The sequence below is a fragment of the Vigna unguiculata genome, chromosome 2 (assembly GCF_037176805.1).
Source record: "Vigna unguiculata cultivar grain cowpea cultivar isolate G323 ecotype 2 chromosome 2, ASM3717680v1, whole genome shotgun sequence".
Classification (NCBI taxonomy): Eukaryota; Viridiplantae; Streptophyta; class Magnoliopsida; order Fabales; family Fabaceae; genus Vigna; species Vigna unguiculata.
Window position 1 is genome coordinate 9,007,194 of NC_140793.1, and position 10,269 is coordinate 9,017,462.

The 10,269-nt window shown below is 38.1% G+C and overlaps 2 protein-coding genes across 2 annotated transcripts; both read left to right on the plus strand.

The window, feature by feature from the left end:
- Positions 1-408: 408 nt before the first annotated feature.
- LOC146888310 (uncharacterized) lies at positions 409-7,238 on the plus strand. The gene is made up of 5 exons (XM_085670045.1): positions 409-1,428; positions 1,654-1,742; positions 1,919-2,016; positions 5,904-6,481; positions 7,233-7,238. Exons 1-5 carry the CDS (start codon positions 409-411, stop codon positions 7,236-7,238), a joined length of 1,791 nt encoding a protein of 596 aa, XP_085526171.1.
- Positions 7,239-8,312: 1,074 nt separating this feature from the next.
- On the plus strand, positions 8,313-10,004 carry LOC114174013 (uncharacterized). The gene has a single exon (XM_028058737.2). It carries the CDS (start codon positions 8,609-8,611, stop codon positions 9,689-9,691), a length of 1,083 nt encoding a protein of 360 aa, XP_027914538.1. The 5' UTR covers positions 8,313-8,608; the 3' UTR covers positions 9,692-10,004.
- The last annotated feature ends 265 nt before the right edge of the window (positions 10,005-10,269 follow it).

Below are 10,269 nucleotides of genomic sequence, written 5' to 3' on the forward strand. Positions count from 1 at the left end.
AGGTGCTTTTACTCACGAATTGAATTGTTAAGCTGACTCAGTCAAAGAAAGCATCTTTTTGTCAGGTACTATATACTCTTAACTTCCCATTTCATCAGCCATGTGTTACTTTTACTGAATTGTTTGACCAAAAAGCATTCTAGTGTACAATTCCAGTGTACATGCAGCTCATATGATCTGAACTGATTGATTCTCTCATAAAAACACATTGAAAACATCATGAATGCACGAGATATTGTTTTGGACTACATTAAATTGATTTGGGTAACATAAAACAAATTAATTAGAAAAATCTGCACCATTTAATCAACTGTTTCTGAAAATCAGTTTGTTGAATTATAAATACTGCACTTGTATTGTTTCATTTGCATCATACATCTCTTAGAAAGAGCCACACCAACACTCATCATGCCTCGTCGTTCCCAAAGAGCTACCCAATCTGATGATGAGCACTCCACTCCTCCTACTCCAAGGTCTCCAAATCATGAAAGCCATGGAAGAATTGAAGCATGGTTTGAGGATCATGAGGACAACATTCAACTGTTCCTCATTGATATGAATAGGAAGCAGATCAACATTCCTAAGGTGTTGAGGTTCTCTTGGCTAAGAGCTGAAGGCTTTGAGAGCCTATTCCAACAATTAAAGCATCAAAAGTTGAAGTCCTTCCTTGAACTTTCAGGGAAAATATATCCAGACTTGGTGAAGGTGTTTTTCACCAACTTGGAGTTCAAAAATGATGTCCTATTGTCCAACATCAAGGGTGTTCAAATGGAGATCAACAAGAGAGCTTGGAAAGATGTGGTTGGACTCAAACCAAGGGGTGTGCAAGTGAGAAAAGATGAAACTAGGGCTGTTCCAGAATTCAACAAGATGCAATACTATGGCCAATGCTTGAGAAATCCTATTGCTGAAATCAAACACTTTCATGTTGGTGGTCTCAAGGTGGATCAAAGGTTACTTAGTATGATTGTCACAAAAATCCTTGTTCCACGTGGTAGCAACCATTCAACATTGAATGAGGGAGATTTGATACTCATGTACTGCATTCAACACAACATTCAAGTGGATTGGATCTATGTGTTTCGTGATCACATGCTCAAGGCCAAGAGGCTCACGGATTTTAGGCTTCCATATGTGGTTTTAGTGTCTAAATTCATTGAATACTTTGGTATTAATGTAGAGGATGAGCTAGAGGAGTCAACTGGACTATTGAACCATACCTTCAACCAAAATCTGCACAAAATGGGCTTTATCAAGGTGGGAAATGGATGGACAACTGCTGGAGCTGTTGTTGGTGGTGCACATGACCATGAAGCTGGTCCAAGTGGTGCAAATCAAGAGGAAGACCCAACTGCTGGACCTATGGACTTGATTCCCTACAACCCTCCAAAGGATAGAGGCCCTGTGTACTCACATTTTGAGAGGATGGTGCTGAACCAGCTGCATGAGCTCAATGTGTCTTAACATGAACATCACAACTATTGCAATGAGAGGTTCAATGCATTGGATGGTCAAATCCATGATATCCATGATATGCTCCACTCATTCCAGACCAGAAATGATCCTTAGGATGACTGAGTGTGGTGGTTGTTTAGGATCATGCATTGCATCCTTGTGTTTGTGATTTTTCTATTTGAGTTCTGTCTGTTTCAGTTGGTTGTTTTTCATTTCAGTCGGCTGATTGTATCAGCTTTATGCATCTGTTTTCTGTTTTCAGTTTCTATTGGTTGTATTCCCTTCCAGTATTAATGAAATGAAATGCAATGCTTGTTATCTTTATGCATTTGTTCTGTTTGATGAATCCAAAGGGGGAGAAAAATTGGAAAAATTGGAAAATGGATAATTGATCACATTAAACTAAGCATTAAAATTGGATATTGATAGAGGGAGCATGATCACTGCTGTAAATGTTTTTCAGGTTCACAAGCTTCAAGCTAAGGTTTTACTTCATCAATTGGTATCCAACAAATGGAAGCATTTTGCAATGGAAGATAAAAGAAGATAGATGGATTAGAGGTTGGCTTCATCAAATCAGGGGGAGATTGTTGACATGAGAAGCCAAGGTGGTTTGCTTCTTGAAGATTTGATGAAGATTAAATGAAGCTCTTTTGAACTATCTTGAAGCCATTACCATTGGAATGAAGCCTACATTGATGAAGGAAAAGAGAATTAATGATATCCATGGTGATCAAGGTTGGAACGTGTGCTCTCCATGTAGTTACATCATTAAGAAAGTGTACTTGTAGTTTGTAATTCATATTGTAGACCTTAAAGCATTAATTAAATGTAGTTTGGTCTTTGTTGTGTTTTAAATCTGTTGAATGGTTTTTCAACAGGTTAAAATGTCTTTTTTAATCTGTTGAATGGATTTTAAACAGGTTAAAAGGTTGCTTGCAGTAGTCTTAAACTGCAACAAATTCAATCATTTGATTTAGTTTTTAATCGATTGATTTCACTTAAGTCAAGTGAAATCAACCGATTGATTTGAAAATCAAACTGTTGAATTTCGTAACAGTTTGACTATAAAAGCTGTGATTTTCGAAAGAGAGGTATGTTGATCATTTTTAGAGCACGATTTGGTTCTGGAAACGTGTGGAAACTCTCTCCTTCGTGATCATAGGTGTTGCAGCTGTTGAAGATTGATCTTGGATCAATTCTTGGAGCTTTTGGCTTGGTTTGAAGCTTGGAGAAAGTGGTTTGTGGTAGCCAAGGTTGTGCTACAACTAAGGTTTGATCTTTCTCAAGCTTTGTGTGTGTGTCTGGTGGTTTTCCAGGTCTGCAAGAGGGTTCTTGCTGTGCTGGTGTGATTCTTGTGTGATTCAAGAGTCTTTTGTGGTGTTTTTGCATATTTTGGAAGTGTAAGGGTGGATACTTTGTAAAACTTTTGAAATAGTGCAAAGTCGAGCTAAGGTTGCCTTGACAAACTGGATGTAGCTCAGGTTTGAGTGAACCAGTATAAAAGTTCGTGGTGTCCTCTCTTCTCTAACCTTTCTCTCTTGCATTTTCATTTTAAAGTTTCAAGAACTTGTGCTTTAATCATTTTTTCATGTTCTTGCATGTTTTCATAGCATCTGAAGCATTGAACATGTTTGTATAATCATTTGGAACTGATCTTGATCATTCTTGAGCATTGTTTTTTGTTTAAAATTCAAATTCGCATTTCTACATTTTTCCCAGTATTTCAGTCGACTATTTTTCAGTTTCAATCGATTGATTATACCAGAACAGAATCTGTTTAGTAAAATCAATCCGTTAACTCTGTTTTTGATCGGTTGAAAGTGTATAGTTCAATATTGTTTGCATCCTAACTTGGTGATCTATTTGATTCAATTAAAGGTGGATTTTAGCTTGCAAAGATAGCCTAAATTTTTAACTAGTCAATTCAACCCCCCCCCCCTCCTTCTTGGCTTTTCAACCATTTCAAAACTAACAGTGAGGCTTAGAGCTGGAAAGGGGCTAGCTTGGGACAACTTTTATGGACTTTTCTTTTATATTTTTTGAAACATTTGCTTTATTCAACATGAAGTTGTAATGGTTATTTAGAACTTGCAGATTTTGAATTATGGTGCGGTAATAAATATTTTGAATTTTCCCACGTTTTGAGAAAGAATTTATAATAAATGCATTTTCATATTTCTATGCTATTTTATTTTATTTAAATTTAGTAATATCCAGCTAGGATGTTACAAATCCCAAATAGGAAAAACCCCAAACTAAGAAAGAGAGGAATAAGGAGTTACTAGGAATTTATACCTCTTTACTCCCGTTGTTGGCTCGTGAGGTGGTTGGAAAGGGGAAGCGTGAGTGTCACTGGAAGGGGCTTTGATAGTGAGCGTGGAGGCCAAACACACCAGTACCAAAACATTACTAATTCATAATGCACTTATCATGTTTAATCAATAATGCAGGAGCTTCAATCACTTACCTCTTCACAAATCCTCGTAGTGTAAACAAAATCGTGAACCACTTAACCTCACAAGCCTCTCTATCACCTCACAGTCAGCTTTCCCATCGCACAGAATCACGTCACACAGAATTACGATGTTGTTCAATCAAAGCTCACTTATGCTCATGCAGAATCAAAGCTCACAACGTTATTCACAGGTGTTGTTTATAGTCATAGAGAAAGAGGGAAGGAAATGTGGCTCATTGAAAGCTCACTTCTGCCATTGAAGCTCATCATAGAGAAAGGGGGAACAAATTTCTTGCTCACTTGCTCTTCACCATTGAAGCTTTTCTCACATTGGTGGTAGAAAAGGGGAACGAACTCGCACTGCTGGCAAAAAAGGGAACGAACTTGCACTTCATAGAAACCCCTAATTTTTCTTAACCTATTCCAAACCCCTGAACTCGCACTCCTGGCAAAAATGGGAAGCAAAACATTCAGAAATGGAAGGCATTCAATGTGGCACTCGCGGTTGTAGAAAACAGGGACAAAAGAACTTAGTTTACTACGAAAGAAAATGGGAGGCAAAATGAAATTGGGAAAGGGGGAAATGTGAAATTAATTTACTATGAAACTTAACCTAATATTCTTTTTTTCTTTTAATTAAGTGATGAATGTGTGGGTCATCCAACGCCAACAATTGAAGGACCATGCATGGGCCATCTGACGCTTTTTATTTTTTCAGTTATGCGTCGATGATATCGCTGTCGTTAGGCGATCAAATTACCACTACTTTAGCAACTTCGATATTGCCAGTTAGTAGTGAACAAAATAGTTAGGGTTAAGATAACCCTGAGTCGTTTCACAACGAATACGGAATTGATCTCAAATATTTGATTCTTAAAAATGCAATTAAAACTAGCAATTATAAAAATAGGGGGTTTTGATATGCAAAGAAAATGACACGGAAGATTGTAAACACAGTAATAGTAAATAGGTCAATTCCACTGCTTTTTCTAAATAAGATTCTTCATTGGTTATCTAGAGATTATTGTTAAATTAATTATTGTTGTTGATTTACAAATCAATCAATGTAAAGACTCAATTCATTTGTTGGCATCCTCACTTTTAATCAAAGTACAGTCTCAATTAAAAGTGAGAATTGTTAGATTATCCATAGTAAATTCAATCAAAGTACAGTCTCAATTAATTTTACTATGCCTAATCATGTCTATTCCTTTGTTTCTTTACCAAATAGAAAACTTAATTAATCAAAGTAAAGTCTTGACTAATTTTAGTTAAAGTAATTACCCTTAATCAAATTAAAGTCTCAATTATTGGCAAAAACTTATTTAATCAAATGAAAGTTTCTAAACAAAATCAAAGTAAAGTCTCAATTTAATTTAAAAACCTTTTAACTCATATGATTAGCATGTATGTAGATTTAAAATCATTATTTTCTATTCGATTAAGAAGCAAAGGACATAGATAAACAAAAACCACAACAATAATCAAAATAACAAAACATATAAATTCATCTAACCTCAGAATCCATTTAAGAAATTACAGTGGAATCAACCCTAAAAGCTTAGCCCTTCATGGCTTTGATGGAATACATGATCATATGATGAAGGAAAGAAAATAAAAGAAGAGAATGAGAGATGTGGTGGAGACGGTATCTGCCAAAACCAGAGAGTTCTAAGTGTCAAAGCTGTAAGTTGTCAGTCGTAAGTCGTCCCGCTTTTGTTCCCTTAAGTCTCTTTATATAGGCTTCCACTGGACTTTGGGCTTTATCTGTCAGTTGCTAAAATCTTTTATTTTTATTTAATTAATTAGCAACTTAAATCCAGTCCAATTTCCAATTCTGTCCCTCTCATTTAACCATATTTGCAGTTTTGACCAGATTTGACTGCTGACTTTGACCAGTTGACCAGAGTTGACCAGTTTGACTGTCCTATCAGATGCTGACACGTGGCGCAGAGTACTCTCTCTCCAGAATTAGGGTTTCTCTCTCCAGAATTAGGGTTTCTGCCCCATGTTTCTTCCTTGGCTGCGCGGCTGACGGCGGCTGCTGCTGTTTTCCGGCGTGGTGGCGCGGCGCGGTGGTGTTGCGGAGCTGGTTCGCACAGATGCAGGTGTAGGCGCGGTGGTGTTGCGAACAAGGAAGAAGAAGATGCGCGCTGTTCGCGCTGGCGGTGTGCTCGCGGAGGTTGTTGCTGTTTTGGAGATGGTTTGACGGAGGTTTGCTCGTCGCTGCTGCTGCGTCTCATTCACGGTGGGTGCTGCTGGCTCGCGGTGGTTTCCGGCTTGGTGCTGTTGCGGGAAAGATGGAGGAGTAAGCTGGGAACTCGCGATGGTGGCGAGAACGGTGGCGCGCTGTTGCAGTTCTGTGTGGAGATGGTGGTGGCGCCGTCGTTGCTGCAGATGGAGATGCGCTGGTGGCTCGCGCGTTGCTGCAGGTGCGGAGGCGAGAAGATGGAAGAAGATGGCGTTGTCATGGTGAGCGCGATGGTGGTCGGAAAAGGTGCTGGAACGTCAATGGTGGCTGCCGGCGTTGCAGGTGAAGGTGGTGTGCGTGACGGCGCTGTTGGAGTGGTGGCCGGCGAGGAGATGGCGGCGGCGGCTGCCATGGTGGGTGGAAGGGAAATTAGGGTTAGGGTTTCATGTGTGAGATGGAGGAGATGATGACGTGGCAAAATCTGAGTGGTCAATTGGGTGAGTGGAGGATTATGACACGTGGCAGCTTATGGTTGGCTAATTTTAAAAGGTGGGGATTGCCACATGGCATGATCTGGTTGAGTGGAGTTTAAGTGGTAGGAGGGGTGCGACTTAGTGAAAACTGGGGGTGCAGAACAGGTTTTTGGTGGTCCACTTGCAGGAGTGTGCAAATAAAATCTGGGAGTGCATTTAGCTCCTGATTTATTCTTTTTCAGAATTTCTTGATTTTGGACTTATTTTGTAACTTTGAATATTTTAAAATCACACTATTAATTGACCAAAAATAAATTCCAGCTGCATTAACAAACGTTAGAATATCCAATAATATTTTATGCAACTAAAATCAATTTTTACGCCACTTTTACCAAACTTACTCAATAAATCCAATAATCACAAATCCTAATTAAATCAATCTTTAAGCACAGAAAATTCAATTAAATTCTCAAATTTAAATATTAAATGAGGGCAAAAATTTGAACTCATCAGTCGACCAAGTCAACAAGAAGATCACGATCACTCATTTTCTTTTAATAAATTCACTTCAATATGGGTTGTGCGTTAGTTTAGCCAACACCCTTTGCATCCTTATTATACCATTTTTGGAAGTTAAATAATGACATTCTTGTAGTGTTAGTGACTTACCATAGCTCTTGTCTCAATTTTATTTTTATTAAAATTATTTTCCTAAAATTAATCACACCTAAATTATATTACTTTTATAAAATAAATCATATAATTATTCAAAATAAGCCTTATAATATTTGTATCCCAACAAATAAAAAAAATTGAACTAATTCATAGTCTAATTCATATCTAATTATTCAATTTACAAAGTTTCATTGTCTCAATTTTTTTTCCACTATTATTTTTGTTAAAATTAAAACTTACTAAAATATAAAATATATTACTTTAAAAAAAACTATAAAATTCTTTATAGAACTATTCAAAAGTAACTTGATGCTTATAATTTTATAATTTTGCATCCTACATAACTAATTTATATCTAACGATAATTTGTTTGTTTAAAAAGAGGTCAGAAAGAAGTTGTGTTCACGGAGCCCGACTTCAGTTTCCTTGATTTATAAATTGAAAGTTGTGAGCACGATTTTAGAACAAACTGTGCACGTCTTCTAATCGGAAATTAGATAGCGGACACGACTTCGGTTGAAAATAATTTACACACAGGTCGTGCATTACATACATGGATTGTAACTTAAAAGAAAATGTAAATCGTTATCCCCTCACAATTTCAATGAACAAATTTAAGGTAGAAATCATTTATTGCATATACGACTTAAGATTTAAAAAACAAAAATCGGGAATTCGTTACCATTCCTCACGACTACAGTACACAGAAGTCGTTCATGATGTACACCACTTCTGACTTCGAATGTTGAAGTCGTATTGGAACCAATTTGTCTAAAAATTGTAATGAAAAATGATAATTTGATAAATTTTTTCTTAACAAATTTTGATAAACTATATCTAATTAAGTACAAAAAAATAACTATTTTATTATTTTATTTTGGTTAAAAAATAAAAAAGTAATTTATTTAATTCTATCTACAAAAAGTTTGTGCAAACAAAATATATTTTTCAATTGTAATATATGGTTAAAGTGTCCATTATGATAATTTATGTACAAAAATAAACCATTTGGCTAAAAGAAGACTCACTTTAATCTCTATTCAATCCTATATGAAGTTATATTCAATCAAAATTCAACCTAAGATACTCTATTCCATCTCAATAACCAAACATTTTACTTTACAACATCATCAAAGATAAGTCCAACTTAATTAATAATCGTTTTTCCAAGCCAAATCCAACTTTAACCCTTTTGACAAGAAAACCCTTTGTTCCTACAGCTACCCCTTTGACAAGAAAACCCTTGCTCCTGCAGCTACCCATTTGACAAGAAACTCAAAATATATCTCTCAACTTGCTTACCTTAAACTTATCTGCTAAGCTCATAGCCAAACACACCAACACCAAAACTCAATAATGTCAAGACTCACCATCCAAACACTCCTTTTCTTTGCCGTCCAAATTTCCACGGTTCTCGCCGGCGGCATCCACGTCATCAATTTCCGGTCTCCGAATCTCTTCCCGGAAGGCCTAGCGTGGGACCCAACAGGGCAGCGCTTCCTGGTAGGATCCCTTCGCCACCGCACCATCTCCGGAGTCTCCGACACAGGCATTGTCAAAACTCTGATCTCCGACCCCTTCCTGCCGGAAAATGTCACCATCCTCGGTCTCGCCGTGGACCCCCGCAACAACCGCGTACTGGCAGCGGTCCACGCCCTGGCCCCCCTCCCTCCCTTCAACGCCCTCGCCGCCTACGACCTCAGCTCCCGTCGCCGCCTCTTCCTCTCCCCTCTCCCCTCCGAAGGCGAGCACCAACGCGCCATCGCGAATGACGTCGCGGTGGACTTCGAAGGCAACGCGTACGTGACCAACGCAGCGGGAAACTACATATGGAAGGTGAACAAGAAAGGAGAAGCCTCGACGCTTTCAAAGTCCGCGAGGTTCACCGAACACCCAGTGCTCATCGACGCAGAGTACAGCTTCTGCGGCCTGAACGGGGTCGTATACAACGGAAAAGGTTACCTCCTTGTGGTGCAGACCAACACGGGGAAGATGTTCAAGGTGGACACAGAGGACGGCGTAGCGAGAGACGTGGTACTGAACGAGGATCTGGTGGGCGCAGACGGCGTGGCTCTGAGGAGCGACGGCGTCGTTTTGGTGGTGTCACTGAAAAGGGTGTGGTTTGTGAAGAGTGACGATGGGTGGGGCCGGGGTGTGGTGTTTGACAGAATTGAGCTTGACGATGAGGGGTTTCCCACTTCCGTTGTGGTGGGACAGAGGGAGAGGGCGTACGTGCTGCATGGGCACATCGTGAAGGGCACTTTGGGGAATCAGTGGGAGAGTTTTAAGATTGAGGAGGTGAGGTCTGGGAAGGAGAAGAGAGCGAGCGAGAATGTTTGGATCCTCGTGATGATGGTGGGTTTAGGGTTTGCTTATTTCTTGTTTTGGAGGTTTCAGATGAAGGAACCTCTCAAGAAGATGAACAAGAAGATCAAGTGAACCTATCATTGTTTTTCTAAGTTTGCATTTTACAGTCAACAAATAAGGTTGTCCTTTTTCATGTTTCCGTTGTCTAAAATTTGTCAAAGTCAAATGTTCGGTTTTTTTTTACAAGCTATAGTAATTTGAAGTTGGGAAAGGAATTGATGGGATAGAGAAAATTATGAAGATAGCATAAATACTAGTTGGAAGTAGTATGTTATGTAATTGTGAGTTGGTTATTAGATGTTGTCTTACTTATTGTCATCACTTAAGAATAAAGATTATTGGTACCATACTTTTTAGTTTTATTTCAGACCAAACATGATGTCCATCTTCTTTGTAATTTTCCATTATCTGATAAAATGATTTTACTCTTTCTAATTTTATAAAAAATATCCCAAATTATTATTTTTGACCAATTTTACTTCAATTGATATAAAAAAATTACCTCCATGCCACGTCTGAAAATGTATTAAATTAAATTAATTAAATTTTAAAAAGATTTAACAAAATTTAAAGTCGTTACCAATGTGCAACGACTTATGTTTAATCATTTTACAAATAAGTCGCTATAATAACATGTAACAACTTTTGGT

Bases quoted from the DNA above. Each gene is read 5' to 3' on its own strand.
- LOC146888310 (XM_085670045.1), top strand. From the start codon at position 409: ATGCCTCGTCGTTCCCAAAGAGCTACCCAATCTGATGATGAGCACTCC. The intron at 1,429-1,653 runs GTGCTGAACCAG...TGTCTGTTTCAG, and splicing joins ACTCACATTTTGAGAGGATG to TTGGTTGTTTTTCATTTCAG. The intron at 1,743-1,918 runs GTATTAATGAAA...AATGTTTTTCAG, and splicing joins ATTGGTTGTATTCCCTTCCA to GTTCACAAGCTTCAAGCTAA.
- LOC114174013 (XM_028058737.2), top strand. From the start codon at position 8,609: ATGTCAAGACTCACCATCCAAACACTCCTTTTCTTTGCCGTCCAAATT.